Source organism: Rosa chinensis, chromosome 7 (assembly GCF_002994745.2).
Source record: "Rosa chinensis cultivar Old Blush chromosome 7, RchiOBHm-V2, whole genome shotgun sequence".
Classification (NCBI taxonomy): domain Eukaryota; kingdom Viridiplantae; phylum Streptophyta; class Magnoliopsida; order Rosales; family Rosaceae; genus Rosa; species Rosa chinensis.
Genome location: NC_037094.1, coordinates 54,840,833 through 54,855,372, shown reverse-complemented (window position 1 = coordinate 54,855,372; position 14,540 = coordinate 54,840,833). Strand labels below are relative to the sequence as shown.

The 14,540-nt window shown below is 38.7% G+C and overlaps 3 protein-coding genes across 6 annotated transcripts; 1 reads left to right on the top strand and 2 right to left on the bottom strand.

The window, feature by feature from the left end:
* Positions 1–1,576: 1,576 nt before the first annotated feature.
* Positions 1,577–14,011, top strand: LOC112175796 (F-box/kelch-repeat protein At3g06240). Of its 4 annotated transcripts, none has more exons than XM_024313546.2 (3): positions 1,577–2,743; positions 2,820–2,926; positions 13,874–14,011. In XM_024313546.2, exons 1-3 carry the CDS (start codon positions 1,679–1,681, stop codon positions 13,926–13,928), a joined length of 1,227 nt encoding a protein of 408 aa, XP_024169314.1. In that variant the 5' UTR covers positions 1,577–1,678; the 3' UTR covers positions 13,929–14,011. The 4 variants fall into 4 exon arrangements, with proteins under 4 accessions (XP_024169314.1, XP_024169312.1, XP_024169310.1 ...); XM_024313544.2 differs by lacking the exon at positions 13,874–14,011 and adding an exon at positions 4,449–4,578; XM_024313542.2 differs by lacking the exon at positions 13,874–14,011 and adding an exon at positions 4,440–4,573.
* Positions 4,889–6,684, bottom strand: LOC112175795 (pentatricopeptide repeat-containing protein At1g66345, mitochondrial). Its single transcript, XM_040509957.1, has one exon. It carries the CDS (start codon positions 6,525–6,527, stop codon positions 4,926–4,928), a length of 1,602 nt encoding a protein of 533 aa, XP_040365891.1. The 5' UTR covers positions 6,528–6,684; the 3' UTR covers positions 4,889–4,925.
* On the bottom strand, positions 7,322–12,932 carry LOC112175797 (UPF0301 protein MAB_4928c). Its single transcript, XM_024313547.2, has 3 exons — positions 12,560–12,932; positions 9,170–9,312; positions 7,322–8,126 (listed from the first exon to the last, which is right to left on the bottom strand). Exons 1-3 carry the CDS (start codon positions 12,816–12,818, stop codon positions 7,476–7,478), a joined length of 1,053 nt encoding a protein of 350 aa, XP_024169315.1. The 5' UTR covers positions 12,819–12,932; the 3' UTR covers positions 7,322–7,475.
* Positions 14,012–14,540: the final 529 nt, after the last annotated feature.

Below are 14,540 nucleotides of genomic sequence, written 5' to 3'. Positions count from 1 at the left end.
TGCGTTTACAAAGAGGTTGAAACGCTCTCTAAAATGACTACTTGATTGGGAAGGGATATGCCCACGCGTTTTCATAACAAGTTTCAGATTCCATCGCGGGTCATGTTGGACATGATCTTCTTTAGAAGCCCTTAAAGAGTTAAGGGAAACCGCTGAACACTTGAAATCCGATTTTGAGATGAAGGATTATGGGAGAACACGATTATGTCTCAGTTTGGAACTTGAGCATCGTGTTGATAGATGCTTTGGCATTTTGACAAAGTCAAGCCTTCAAGCACCCCCATGATCGTCCGTAGTCTTGATCCTGAAAATGATCCTCTTCGTTCGAAGGATGATGACGAAGATGCGCTAAGGGCAAAAATGCCCTAGTTAAGTACAATAGGCGCATTATTGTACCTAGCTCAATGCACAAGACCAGACATCTCATTTACCATGAACTTGTTAGTTAAGATATAGCTCTGCGCCAACGCGATGCCATTAGATTGGTGTAAAATATATCCTTCAGTACTTGAGATGTACGATTGATATGGGCTTATTCTATCCCTACAAAGAGATGATGGATTCGGACCCATCACACACCAGGAACGCCACCAATGCTGGCCTGCGTTCTCTATCCCTATCCCAAAACGATATAAGTGTTTTGGAAGGTTTTGCTGATGCTGGGTACCTCTCTAACCCACACAAAGGTCGCTCCCAAAATGGTTAAGTGTTCATCATGGGAAAAGACCGTGATATCTTGGAGGTCTACAAAACAGACCCTAGTCGTTATATCTTCGAACAATGTAGAGATTATTTCTCTCCACAAAGTGTTCGTGAATGTATATGGATTGGATCCATAATTACGCATGTTCGAAGCAATTGTGGTTTGAAGTCTACCACAGATGAGCCTACGAGCATTTAGGATAATGCTGCTTATTTTGAACAAATGAGGCAAGGCTACATCAAAAGCGATAACACCAAGCATAATCAGCAACAACAGACTCTCCTCAAATACCAAAGTGAACTAGGTTCGATCTGAGGATGATGTGGCAGACTTGTTTATTAAGTCATTGCCCAAATCCACGTTCGAGAAACATGTGGCAAGAATTGGCTTGCGGAAATTATCTGAATCCCCATGATCGGAGTCATCAGGGGGAGACGCAGACATCAGGGGGAGATGTCTACATGTTCACCTCGAAACGTGAAGGGTGTGTTGTGCTCTTTTTCCCCTTCGACCGAGGTTATTTTTGTCCCACTGGGTTTTTGTTACTCGGCAAGGTTTTTAACTAGGCAACGAGAGAAGCACCGCGTTTGGACAACACAAGGGGGAGTGTTTAAGGATATCTCTATTTGTGTTTGGTCCAAACTCTAGGTTACTTGACCTAGTGGTAATAGGGTTGAATTAGAAGGATCTAGATTCCTATTCAATGTACGATTACTTTCCTTGTATGATTGAGATTCTATACATTGTAATCCTCTATATACAGAGGCTCCTATTATCAATGAGAACACACAGCAAATTCTCTCAATTTCAGTTTCTCCATAACAGTTCTTTTATAAATAGGGTAACTCTTACTGCTCTGAAGAACAACAAAACCGCAGCTCTCTTTAGTCCCATTACTTGCTTCTTCATCTTTTTCCACTTGACAGAAACCGTAGCCACCACTTTCCTCCGCCTGTTGTTGCTGTCTCGAAGGCCATGGCGGACCAACTGACGAAGGTCTGCCGTAGCTTGCTGTCGGATATCATACGCGAGATTCTTTCGCGGTTACCTGTCAAGTCTTTATGCCGCTTTAGGTGTGTATCAAAGTCCTGGCTTTCGCTAATCTTAGATCCCCAATTTGTGAAGATGCATTTCAACAAAGCCATTGAGAATGAGGATCTGTTTTACCAAAGAAGAAAACTGTTATTCACTGATGGAAAAGGTGATTCACTTTGCTCCTTCGACCTCGATGAGTTTCTTAATCATTATCATGACCATCCATTTCTGAATGGTCTTGGTAACTGTAACAATGGTGATTTTATTGGTGATGATTATGATGGTGATCTAGTTGTCACTAGACTCAAACTGCCCGGTTGTGTTGGGTTCTCTAAATATCTCAGTGAGAGTTGTGGCCTAGTGTTATTTACGTTGGGTTGGGAGTTATATGTGGCTAACCCAGCCATAGGGAAATATAAGAAACTGCCAGCTCCAACTGCAGAGTTGGGTCCTGGACCCTTCATCTGTTACCAATTTGGGTTCGGTTTTGATCACACAACTGATGATTTCAAAGTGATTAATTCGAGGTCCACGGAAGACGGAGTGGAGTTTATTGTCTATGCATTCAAAACTGGTTCTTGGCGACAAATTCAAAGGCGGTTTCCCTACAAAACTCTTCGTCCTGGTGCTGGGATCCTGCTTAATGGTGGACTTCATTGGTTGATGAGGAGAGTGGAAGATAACTCACGGGTGATTGTATCTCTCTCTTTAGCAGAAGAGGAGGTTCGGGAAATTCCACTGCCGATTGATTTAGGTGTGGGAGTCCAGGATGCACCGGAATTGGGACTTTTCTTCAAAGACAGCCTCTGTATAGCTCATACATTTAATACTGAAATGGTACATGAAATTGCATTGACAAGCTATAATGAGTTTTGGGTTATGAAGGAATATGGGGTGGTGGAGTCTTGGACTAAAATAAAATTCCTCCTTGACTTCGAATCTTCTATTTCTTCTTTATTGCCCAACGGTTACTGGAGGGAAAATCATGTTATCTTCTGGTCCGGGGTAAGTGAAATGTTGGGAATGTACAATTTCAATGATTTTAGCTGTAAAGGTCTATTGATTCCTGGATATCCTATAGTTATTGGGGCTGGTTTCTACATGGAGAGCCTTGTTTCCCTGGATGATCATTGCGATTTTAATGAGCATATCCAGCATGAGAGGAATCTTAGTTGAATACTGGAGGAGGTAAAGATGATGAACTCACGCTCTGTCTCTTGTTTGCTTTGAATTGGTTTTTTGTTGTTTCGGAATTTCTTTCAATAACCATATGCTTGCCTAATTCTATTTTCTTTTGGCCTTTGCTTTTCTACTGCTACAATCTTGCTAGTTGCTCAATAGCGAAACTTCTTTCATAGATGCAAAAGTCATAAATCTTATTTTTTAGCATGTTACTCATTAGTTATAACATCCTTTGATATTCTAAAGCTAATTGGTTGTCTTTGATTGGAACATAAACAGTAGCAGAATATCTTTTGACAATCTAAAGCTAATTGGTTGTCTGTGATTGAAATATAAGTAGTAGCATTTGCCAGGCTTCAGGTTTTCCCACAACTCCTTAAGCAGTAGCATATTGACAATCTATTTGAGCTTATGGAATTTGAGATGTAGGATGAGCACCAGAATAATCATGAGAACTATTGCTGAATTATACTTAAAAGAGTCATGAAAAGCAATCTTCTATGACACACGAAGTTTCTTATAAGAATCCGTTAAACTGTTGGCCTCACTGGTGCTATATGTATCAATATGTAATATATCTCAGTGGTCAATGTGTTGTCAAGAGGATTTTGGTCTGTAGAAATGTAGAATCTATGCAGGCTATGACATATATAGAAGGTAGGCCTTTAGGGTTTAGGTGTGGTGATTCTTTAGAGTTACAATAAATACAGGTTATGTTTCGAATAGTTTTCCCTGTTATGTGATAATTATAATTTTCACAAATATTAACAAACATTTATTAGGTCTTTTAAACAAGTGAGCCATTCTGATAGTCATACAATAGATATTTGACATTGAAGGGGCATCGAGCATCTGAGTAGAAGATTTGTAGGTCCAAGACTTTGTATAGTCTCTATAGTCGTGGTAGTGTTGATTTTACAGTCCAAGTAATGCAGGACCTATCATGAGCTTTTAGCTTCTGGTTATAACGAAAAAGTTCATTACAAAGTTCTCTACAGACTTATCTGTAGATTAACCCAACTGGAATGAGCTTAATAGGTCTCGCGAATGATGATTGTTGCTGTTAGAATTCATATATCAATACATGGATTTCTTCAGTCGAGCATTGTGTTAGGGACCAATAATGTAGCTGAATACTGAAAGTTAGTAGCCAAACGATAATAAGGCTAGACAGTCTAACTGATGGTCTTAATGAAAGACATTAAAGATACATTGCAACAACAGTAATGTGGTTCTTGAAGAATGAATACGTACAGTACTTCAAACTAAAATTCTACTCTCTAAGCCAAACCGGACAATGTTGAGTAAACTCACTATAAAAAGTTGATCGAGTCTCCACTTTCCAGAGTGAGTCGCTCAGACTGAATTGCTTCAATCTTAAATTTCCTAGATGTACCGTGGAAATAACTTGGCCAGCAGCGAATAGAAATTACAAATTCCCAGAAATTGCTCTCTGATGCACTAAAATTCTTGCACTTCACACAGAAATTCTGCTGACCAGCTTTCTGGTTTCCTGAAGCTCTAACAGGAACTGGCAGGTATGGTGGGAATCATACGCTCATACATCATTCCGGCTATCGAGTCATCATGATTAGCAAGCACAGCTTCGCTCAAGCAGGAAGTCCTCACATAGATTTTCTACCAGTTGTCAACTATTGGATCACAGAATTCAACAATAAATGTTACAGACCCAGCAAATTGTACCTGGGAGCACAGTTGCTCCAGATATTCGGCTAGCTTTCCCTCATAAACAATTCTTTAAAGCTTTGATATGTGTGTAAGATTCAGCATCAGCAATTTCTATGTGAAGTTTGCCAGCGGTTGGCGTATTGAGGCTACATCTTGATGGCTACTCAAAGGAAGTGGCTTAGGATTTATGTGAAAATAAGTCCCTACCACATCCCAAGTCCGCATTAAAAACCTTCTTCAACTTGTGTTCTTTGAAGAAGCTACCCTTCCACATCCCAGAACCAGCACTACTGGTGAGCAAAGTAGCAAACTTGTTTCAGTCCTGTAAAACCATTTCATTGCAAGGCAAGCAATCAGCCTTCTCTGTATTTCCCTGCTCAAAGTGGTTCGCAATCAATGTCTCATATGTAGATAAACTTGGGGCTATTGATCGATCTTTCATGATTCTGAAATACTTTTTTGCTTCCTCCAATTTCCCGCATTGGCAAAAGCTTTTTATCAATGATGTAAAAACCAATATTCCAGGAGGAAGTGACCTGGACTCCATCTCATAATAGAGCTTCAGAGCTTCATCATTCTCCCCTTTTCTCGCATACCCGTCAATCAGAAGAGAGTATGTAATGTCATTCGGTAAGAACCCTTTATCTAACAGTATCGTTAACATCACATTGGCTTGGTCCACATCCCCAATTTCGCATAGCTTTCCAACCATCTCATTGAAAGCCCCAAGACTAGGAATGAACCTGCTCTCCACCATCTGCTTCAAGTAACTTGCACTTTCTTCCACTCTACCGGCTTTAGCACATCCCTCAATAAGAAAATTATAGCTCTCAGCATATGGCTTCAAATCCAGATTTCCCATCTCATTCATCATGGATTGTGCTTCATCAATTCTTCCAGCTTTACAATAAGCCTCAATGAACAAGGTATAAACAAAAGAGTTTGCTCGAAAACCTCTCTTAAGCATTTCTTCATACACCTGCTGTGCAGAGCTTAAATTTCCTAGTTTAACTTTAGCATGAACAATCAATGAGTAAGCAATCGTATCAAGAACCATATTCTTCTGCAACATTCTCTTCAACAATACCACACCTTCTTCAACTCTACCCTCCTCCAAAATCCTAAAAACCAAACTAGCATTCACTATCACAGAAGGAGAACATTTCTTCCCATGAATCCTCTCCAACATGTCGGCATATTTCCGCAACTCCCCTTCCTTGCACAAAGCATCAATCAAGATCCTCACCGTCTCATCATTCGGATAACTCCTCCTTTCCACAATATGCTCATAAATCTTCCAAACCAGACCATTTCGGTCCGATCTTTGAACAACTCGAAGCAAACTATTGTAACTTGTAAGACTTAAAGGCAACCCACGTTCCCTCAAATAGCAACAAACATCAAAACCAGTCTCAAACATTCTCATTTTAGCGTAAGTCTGTACAAGCAAATCAAACACAAAAGGGTTCGAAGCAGTGACCTCGTAACTACTAAGTAACGAATCCACAACCGAAAACTTCAACTCGTTTCCAACATTCTTCTTCAAAACCGATTCGATCAAAGCTCTAGCGTCCATGACCATCTTGGCTCTGACCAAAATATGAATGGCTATGGAGTAGGACCAGACCCCATGATCAAACCCTTTCCTGTTTGATGCCCAGTGGAAGAAACCCAGAGCACGTTTTGCATCAACTGGTTCCTTCAGTTCTAACAACACACTCTCAACAAGCTTTCCATCTAATTTGAGAGAATCAAATCTTGATGTCAGAGCATCCCAGTTCCAACCGGTTCTGAAAGAATCACAGATGGCTCTGACAACATTGTTTGGTGCTGAGTGTGTGTGGATCAGTTGAGTTCTCTGATTGATGGGTTTCAACAAAATTAAAGATTGTGTAATTCGACGCAGGAAAAAACCCATCGACTATAGATGAAGTAAAAAAAACAAGGAAGAGAGAAAGTAGCTGTTCAAGTCAGGATTATAAGGTTATCTAACCTTCCGAGTTGAGATTGGGAGCACGAAAGGGTTATGCCCATGAGAGCAGGGTTGAGATTGGTCACCTAAAATGATGAACATTACTGAATACAGATATGAAATGATAAAACTTGTAATCTAACAGCTAAATCGTTTCGAATTCGACTAAAATTTTGTAAGAATCATATTTAATAATGGATGAGTGTTTCATCTTGTCAAACTTAATTTTTTTTTTTTTTTTTAATGAATAAAGAGTTTGTGCGGCTACCCTCAAGTCTTGATTAATGAAACTATGGGGAGAATATTGAGCCTAAACTCCTGATAACAATAAGCATCTAGAGAACATCCTCAACTTTGTCAAACTTAATCCTTTAGTGAACATATACATTCATGCAAAACATTTTCATCAGATTAATTCAAAACTTTGTATCCTTTTTCCCTTACAATACCAATGGTTTTTGCCGGATACTGTAAATAGACACAGCTCTCAACAGTACGTGGTGCGGTTGCCCTGTAGTTAGGTACTCATTTATAGTATATTTTCGCCAACATTTCCATACACCGATAGTATTTCAGGCGCTGCAATTTGTAGAGGGTGACCCAAGATTCATAACACTAACCAAATTCAAATATGTATTTGGTAAAAAAAAAAAACGAGAAGAGATTCTTTTGCATCCCTTCAACGAGGTAAGGCGTTGCATTCATTGACTTTATTGAAGAAAAAAAAATGGAAGAAAAAGTGAGGAAAAGAAAACGAAGTGGAACAAGATCTACTATCTGAAAAGCCAGCGAACTCACTGTACAAATTGGCTTCACATTTACATTGATTACATGACTCGCTTGAACTACAGGGCTAGTTTTTATTTTCAGAGCACCAACAGGCTCATAATTTAACTACATATCTTGCTTAGGCTTTCGACTCAATTCAGAATACTGGCCACCCATTAGCTGCAGGATTTCCTCCCACAAACTTTCTGACGAAGAATCTGATGAAGCTCCATATATCAAATTAGGGCTGCAAGCAGCCACATACCAATAATCGGATTCAATCTCCTCTGTCAACTGGTCCAGCTGCCACCCTGCATAGCCAACAAAAAATCTGAAATCTTGAGGCTTAAGAAGCCCTTTCTTCACTAGACCAGCAGCTTCATCCAGACTGTTACGGGCACCAAAACAAAGACCAGGGATCACCTCTTCAAACCCGGGAAGCTTTGACCTTCCCCCTGTTTTCAACAAGAACATGCTTGCCTCTAGAGGCCCACCAAAATGCAGAGAGCAATCAGAGAATGTGGTTGCAAGATCAAGATTTGTGGGTCTCATGTGTTTAATCTTTTTGTGTAGTGGCCTGTTGATAACAACACCAAATGGTCCCTCTTCTGGGTGTCTGTTTCCTGATCGGAGGAGGAGAACAACAGTCCTTTCAAAGGTGCGCACTCCGTCAAGCTTTTCTGTTGCAACAAGGATACAGCCTGTCTCAGGTACTACAAGGGGATGAGCCCACTTCTCGCCAAGAGGTTTCGACTGGTACTGAGGATCAGATTCAGCCTGTTGAAAGTTTCCAATGAAAATTTACAAATGACCAAGTGGTAGATTTCATCATCATTACTCGTTAGATTTCATGTGTCGTCAATGCTAAAATTACCATCATTCAATCTCGACCATTATAACTTACACAAGTACAGTTTGGAGACCTAGAACAATATTAGAGATGACGTGAATATGATAAAATTAGGTGAAATTTCTGACCTAACCAAATTGCAGTAATGCTAGTTAAGGAGTAGTAATTCCAGAAAATCTAACCTGTTTCTTTTCAGGAATCAAATTCCCACTACACATATTCAGGTACTCAACCAAAAAACCACAGATTAATACTACAAGTGAATATGAAAGGGCATCAATTGTAGGAAGCTCTTTATCACCATCAAGTAGGAGCAGGAAAGAAAAGGTACGTATGTATGGGGAGACCAGAGCCACGTAGTCAAATATGACTACATAAAGTGGAGGAGGTTTTGACCTAAACAAGTTTCAAAAATGCTAGTCAATGGGTGAAATTAAGACATGTGAATTATCCTTTAAGAGATTCCAGTAGTCAATTATAGATGGACTGATGAAGAGATGTCTAGGGCTGAACAAAGAAAAACCAAGCAGAAATGACCATTACAGGTTAGTTCTGGAAATCAAGTAAATAAGTCCGTAATTATAAAGAAACCGATGGCTTGGATCAATCGTTAGCTTCTGGTTCTAAAAGCCCAACATAACAACTTTTCAATTAAAGTATGCCTGACAATTTGGCTAGGTCGCTTTGGTATTCTACCTAGAACCACTGAGTTAGGCCTTCTTTAGTTTCATCTAAAAAAACAACTGAACTACCGAACATCAATAAAACATCATAGTTGTATGAACAAATCCATAAAACTTTTCTTCATTATCACCTTGAAACTAAATATATAAAAAATATAAGGAAATAGGAGAAAGCATTTCTTTCTCATTACACATTTTAGTCCTCAGTTTCTTTTCAAATTTTTTTTTCCCTTTCTGATAAGAAGCTTTCAGAGCATATATTAGCCATTTAGAAAAGTAAACATTACCTGCTCCCTGCGAATAAACATTGCTCTGACCTCTCTCCAATCCAAATTTGTATGATAACTTTTCTGGGAAGAAGTGTCTTTGCTTTTTTCAGAGTTGTTTTCTTTTGCACCATCTCCTTCTGGAATAGAGTGGTCATCATTTCCTGTATGGAATATCACAACCATACACAATTCCATACATTACGTGCTAATCAAGTAGTTAACTATATGTTAATTGTTAAATATTGGTATAAAGTTAGCCCTAAACCACGCTCAAATGAAAATTACTAGTACTTGAAACCAGCAGTAGGTTTGATCATTGGTCAGTTCAGTTGTTATGGTATTTGAGAATTTATTAGAGCTTTTCCACTTTAGAATCACACACACACACACACACACATATATATAATATATATATATATGGTTGCCTATATAATTTGGGTGTGGTGCCATGGATATCCAGATGCCTAAGAACCTAGGTGTCTTGCATCTATTGCCTTTCCTAGTTTTACTAAAAATTCCAATTGTATGTGTATAGCAACGACAAATATATCAAAACCCTTATTCTTACCATTACAGCCCTATCAACCCAGCATCAATGAACCCTAACTTCATTATCCATTCACAGCCCCAAAATCAATTATTTTGTACCCCAAGAAATCCCATACTATTATTTGTTTCAATGTTTACAACTTTAACTTCATTATCTACAAATCAAACCTGACTGCTTGGGGCCAGCTGATTTTGCTTCTAAAGTCCATAGCAGGACCTTTAATGATACTAGGAAACAAACAAAAAACAAAAAAAAAGGAGAAAAGCTCAGTAAAATCAGACATCGGTTGGGCCATTTATGGTCCTGATCCTGTCATGTTTAACAGAAAAACTGTGTTTTGCCTATAAACTTAGTCATAATTAGGTGGCTAAATGGTTTGCAATTTTCAAAGGATATTCTTGAATGGAGAAATAAGATAGGAGTGAACGGATAGTTCCAATCATAGGATTGCATTGAGGGTTGAACCCACAAGCCATCTGTTTTGGTTCTTATCAAAGGGATCTCTCTTAAGAAACTCAACCAAAGTGGAACCTATGGAACAAGCTTTGGGTCTAAATCGGAAGGGTTTCGGCCAATTTTAGCATTCCCATTTCTGAGCTCTGGCTATGACGGTTGCTGCATGTTTTCAGCTGGTAAAAAGCTTATAGAAATATAAAGCACTTAATAAAACTGAGATCAGAGAAGAGAGGCTGATAGCTAATCAACTGAAAGACAGGCATTTAGAATCTAGCCATCTAGTCAGCACTAGATCAGCTGTCAAGCCTCACTTCTTCATCATTATAAATAATAGAAAATGTTTCTTAAATTTCTTAATGCTTCATTAGAAACAGTATAAAAGCAAGGCCGCCAAATGATTGTCACCAGTAATCCTCACTGCTGAACTGGTCCCACTAAATGTTTCAAATTGCAGTTGCATTAGGTACATACTGCTGAATCAATTCAATCATTTCAATGCAATTTCAGATTAACAAGACAAACTTTATTGAAGACAGAGTGCAAACCATGTGAACAAGAATCTTTACATAAATAAAAGATTAAAAAAGAAGACTAAAGAACATGTGCTCAAACCTAAAAACGGCAGCAGAAACACAACATCAAGACATCACAATTAGGCCATGTCAGCTTTCCAATAAGTATACATCCCCAAGAAAGAAACAATTCCCAACAGAACTGCTGATACTGATGCTCAAAGTGAAGCCAAAACAGCAAAACTTTTCTTCCATGATTTTCATGTTTTCCCCCCAAATGACCCAAAAAGTAGCTAAGACACAACAACGATACCTTGGCCTTCTTTCCAACCCCACAACTTTCTTTTTCACGGAGTTAGCCACCAGCACCACAGCTCGCTGGCACAACTGAAATAACATTTTCCTCCCTATATCAGGGATAAACTTTGCTTTTCCAAATAGAAGAATAGGGGAAAAAAAAAGCTGACCCTATATTACTGTACCAAATATTAAAATATGAGTTAACAGAAAATGTCCCTGACTTATCTAAGAACCGATTCCTTACATCCACATCCCTTCCAATACTCACAACAATCAATCCATTTATCAAGCTTTCCCATCCCTCAATTCCCAGCTGAGTAGGAATTATTAATAATTCCATTGATGCAGCATACATTATAAGGCCAGGGAAATATCCTATTAAAAGGTCTGTCTCCAGCCCAAACATCTTCCCAACATCTTATCTTCTCCCCATTTCTTACCACCAAAATGCAATTTTTCTAGGGATCATCACCAATGGTTTGGCATTCACACCCATTTTCTTGCAGCCCATACTTCTTACAGCCACATGCCACAGCCACTCCCTAGCTAAGGGTATCGGAACCATTATCCAAGCAAAGCTTTTGTTAGTGGTAAACTTTCAACCCCCAAACTGCCCTTCTCCTTTACTAGAGAAACAGTCTTCCAATTAACTAAGCAATCTCTTTTACCATTGTCCACCCCACTCCCCAAGGCCTCTCATAAAATGTTCCAGTCTATTAGTAGGCTATTCATGTAGAGGAAATAAATGCAGTATTGAAAATAAATCACATAATGAGTTAATAATCACCTAGTTTCAAGAAGATCATTATCATCTCATGCTAATAATTTTCTGAATGCGATATGTACAGAAACCTCAGAAACAAAATACAATTTAGTACATGATCTAAATTCTAAAAGATTATTTGAGATTCATCTTTGTTATTTAAAATACTGATAACTATAGGTATTATTTATTAACATTTGAATATCCAATTGAAAATCTTTCCAACCAAGATTTGGTTTTGAAACCACAAAATGCACTAAACAACTGAGCTACTCCACCCCAAGAACACGTTTATCTGAACCGGGCCAGTTAAAAAAAAAGGCTCCTTCTCAATCAATCAAGCAGACAGACGATTATCCCCATACCCCAAGCTCAGGCCTATAATGACCGAAACAACATCTCCCAAATGAAGATTCAAGAACCCGTTCCGTCCAGCCAGGCTAAAAGAAGCCTAGAAGGCTACAAAAGAAAGCTTCACTTGACAGTAAAACAGCTATAACAGGAGCCACTGGTAACCTCAAACCAGTGTCACCCTTATATGTTAGGGCCAGCCTAGTCCCCCTGAACTCCAAACACACTAAGAGTTTCAGTTTTCTTTACTGTTCCAACCCTAATTTACTTTCAGTCCGTAAAATCACACATCATAGACTAGCATACCAAGCAGAGCCAAAAAAGTCAACTTGCCAAGCAAAACACCAAAATGTATGAGACCGCGATCACAAACCCCAAATTGAACCCCAAATCAAACGAAAACCCACAACGGAATCAAACCCTAACAACACAAAAACCTCACATGCAAATCCGAGTTCCAGCCGAGAAAGCCATACCCGAGGAAGAAGAAGAGTTGGAGGAATTGCCCTGATTGTTGTTCTTCTTGCCCATGGCTCTGACCACCAAAGCATCCCTGCGCGGCTTCGAATTCAAGTCCCGAACGTCGAACACCCTCCCACCATCTTCAAGTCGGAGCCACAAAGGCCTGCGCTTTCCGCAGTTCCAGGAAATGGGTTTCTCGGAGAAGGAGTTTCTGGGCAGAAAGGGGGCCGCTCTGGTGACGTTGTTCTTAACGTGAACGGACCACAGATCCATGGCGGGATCCGCAGTTGAGTGACGTTGGAAACGAAGAGAGAGAGAGAGAGAGTAAAGGGTGAGAGGGGAACGAGTGAGAGATAATGAGAAAGCGAACAAAAATGGAGAGACCAATGAGAGAATATGCTGTTTATTTTAACCGAATTGTGTGTGTGTGTGTGGGTGCGCTGGCGGGTAAACCGGCGCACAACTGTTTCTCTCTTTTGTTTTGTTTTTTTTGGGTCTTCGTCTTCGCTATGCTCGATCATACGCCTACCTTCTTTAAGGTTTAAACGCATTATCTATCTATAATGTAAGTCTGTAATTAAGAAAATATGCTTTGTTACCTAAAATTGGAAAAAATGAGAAACATAATCATTAACCTACTGAAATAAGAAATGATTAAATAAAAGTAGACAAATAGGAAATGATAATTTGCTTTCTCCGTAGATAATCCACTCATTATCTGCAGTTATCGATAAGGAGTGGACTATTCAAATAACTACCTACTATCATATAGCTACTTGATGTTTTTTTTTTTTTCATAATTTTAACTTTTTTTAATCCATACATGCATAGTGTGTTTGCAGGCTAGTCAGTACTAATTAAACAAATAAAGATTAACAATTTGATAGATTTAGGACAAACTGATGAACTAATGAACATTAAATTACAAAATATATATATATATATAATAATAATAAAGAGATAATCCTAAACTTGGGAGCAATTATATACACTCCTCTGTCTTTACTACAATTGTAGCTTTGTTTTTACATACGCTTAAGAGACTAGTAACTTCTATTAGAATGCCAGCAAGATTTTTCAACTAACCTTCCTCTCAAATTTTTCTGCTTTTTCATTCATTTCACAAGATATTTCACAAGATAACTAGTCTCTTCACACACGCTCCCACGTGTGTGAATTTGCACTTTTTATTTTAATGTTTATAAATTACTTTTTAAGGTTTTTCTTCTGTAGATGCCCAGATGCTATTTTTTTTTCTCGAAATCATCGTTGACTAGTCTTTGCAACCTGCAATTGTGGAAACTGATTCTTTAATCATCCAACAACAGTTGTGTAAGGCTGCTGTTAACCTTTCCAGATTGGGTCAGATTTATGATGATCTAGGAGTGCTTCTTGATGCTCTGCCCAATGTTCGAATTATGCACACAAGAAGGGAAGCCAACATTGTAGCTCACTTGATGGCTGCAGAAGCTGTTGCTGCTGGTCAGCCTCTCTTTTACTCTTCTGTACCTTTCTTTCTTTGTAATGTGATAGATGCTTAACTTTGTAATCACTAGTATGTTTTCTTTCAATAAAGTTTGACACCATTCCTCTCAAAAAAAAAAGCTTTGTTTTTACATACGCTTAAGAGACTAGTATCTTCTATTAGAATGCTAGCAAGATTTTTCAACTAACCTTCCTCTCAAATTTTTTTGCTTTTTCTTTCATTTCACAAGATAACTAGTCTCTTCACACACGCTCCCACGTGTGTGAATTTGCACTTTTTATTTTAATGTTTATAAATTACTTTTTAAGGTGCTATTTTTCCTTCTTATTCAAATGTAAGTCAAAAATATATAAAAAATAAAATTTCTACTATACATGTGTGTGCCATGCATGCATTGGTCCCACAGTGCCTCAGCCCCTGCAACGAACAGTAGAAAGTCTATGCAATACTCACATACTGTTGAATCGATGCATGCACGGCGGCATAGTAGACTATCCAGAAGAAAAAAA

What these genes read in the sequence shown, in the direction of transcription:
- LOC112175795 (XM_040509957.1), bottom strand. Translation starts at nt 6,527, where the DNA reads ATGGGTTTTTTCCTGCGTCGAATTACACAATCTTTAATTTTGTTGAAA.
- LOC112175797 (XM_024313547.2), bottom strand. Translation starts at nt 12,818, where the DNA reads ATGGATCTGTGGTCCGTTCACGTTAAGAACAACGTCACCAGAGCGGCC. An exon ending in CAACTCTTCTTCTTCCTCGG is followed by an intron (nt 9,313 to 12,559) that starts GTATGGCTTTCT and finishes TATTCCATACAG; the next exon opens with GAAATGATGACCACTCTATT. An exon ending in TGTTTATTCGCAGGGAGCAG is followed by an intron (nt 8,127 to 9,169) that starts GTAATGTTTACT and finishes AACTTTCAACAG; the next exon opens with GCTGAATCTGATCCTCAGTA.
- LOC112175796 (XM_024313542.2), top strand. Translation starts at nt 1,679, where the DNA reads ATGGCGGACCAACTGACGAAGGTCTGCCGTAGCTTGCTGTCGGATATC. An exon ending in ATGTTATCTTCTGGTCCGGG is followed by an intron (nt 2,744 to 2,819) that starts GTAAGTGAAATG and finishes GATATCCTATAG; the next exon opens with TTATTGGGGCTGGTTTCTAC. An exon ending in TTAGTTGAATACTGGAGGAG is followed by an intron (nt 2,927 to 4,439) that starts GTAAAGATGATG and finishes GGTTTCCTGAAG; the next exon opens with CTCTAACAGGAACTGGCAGG.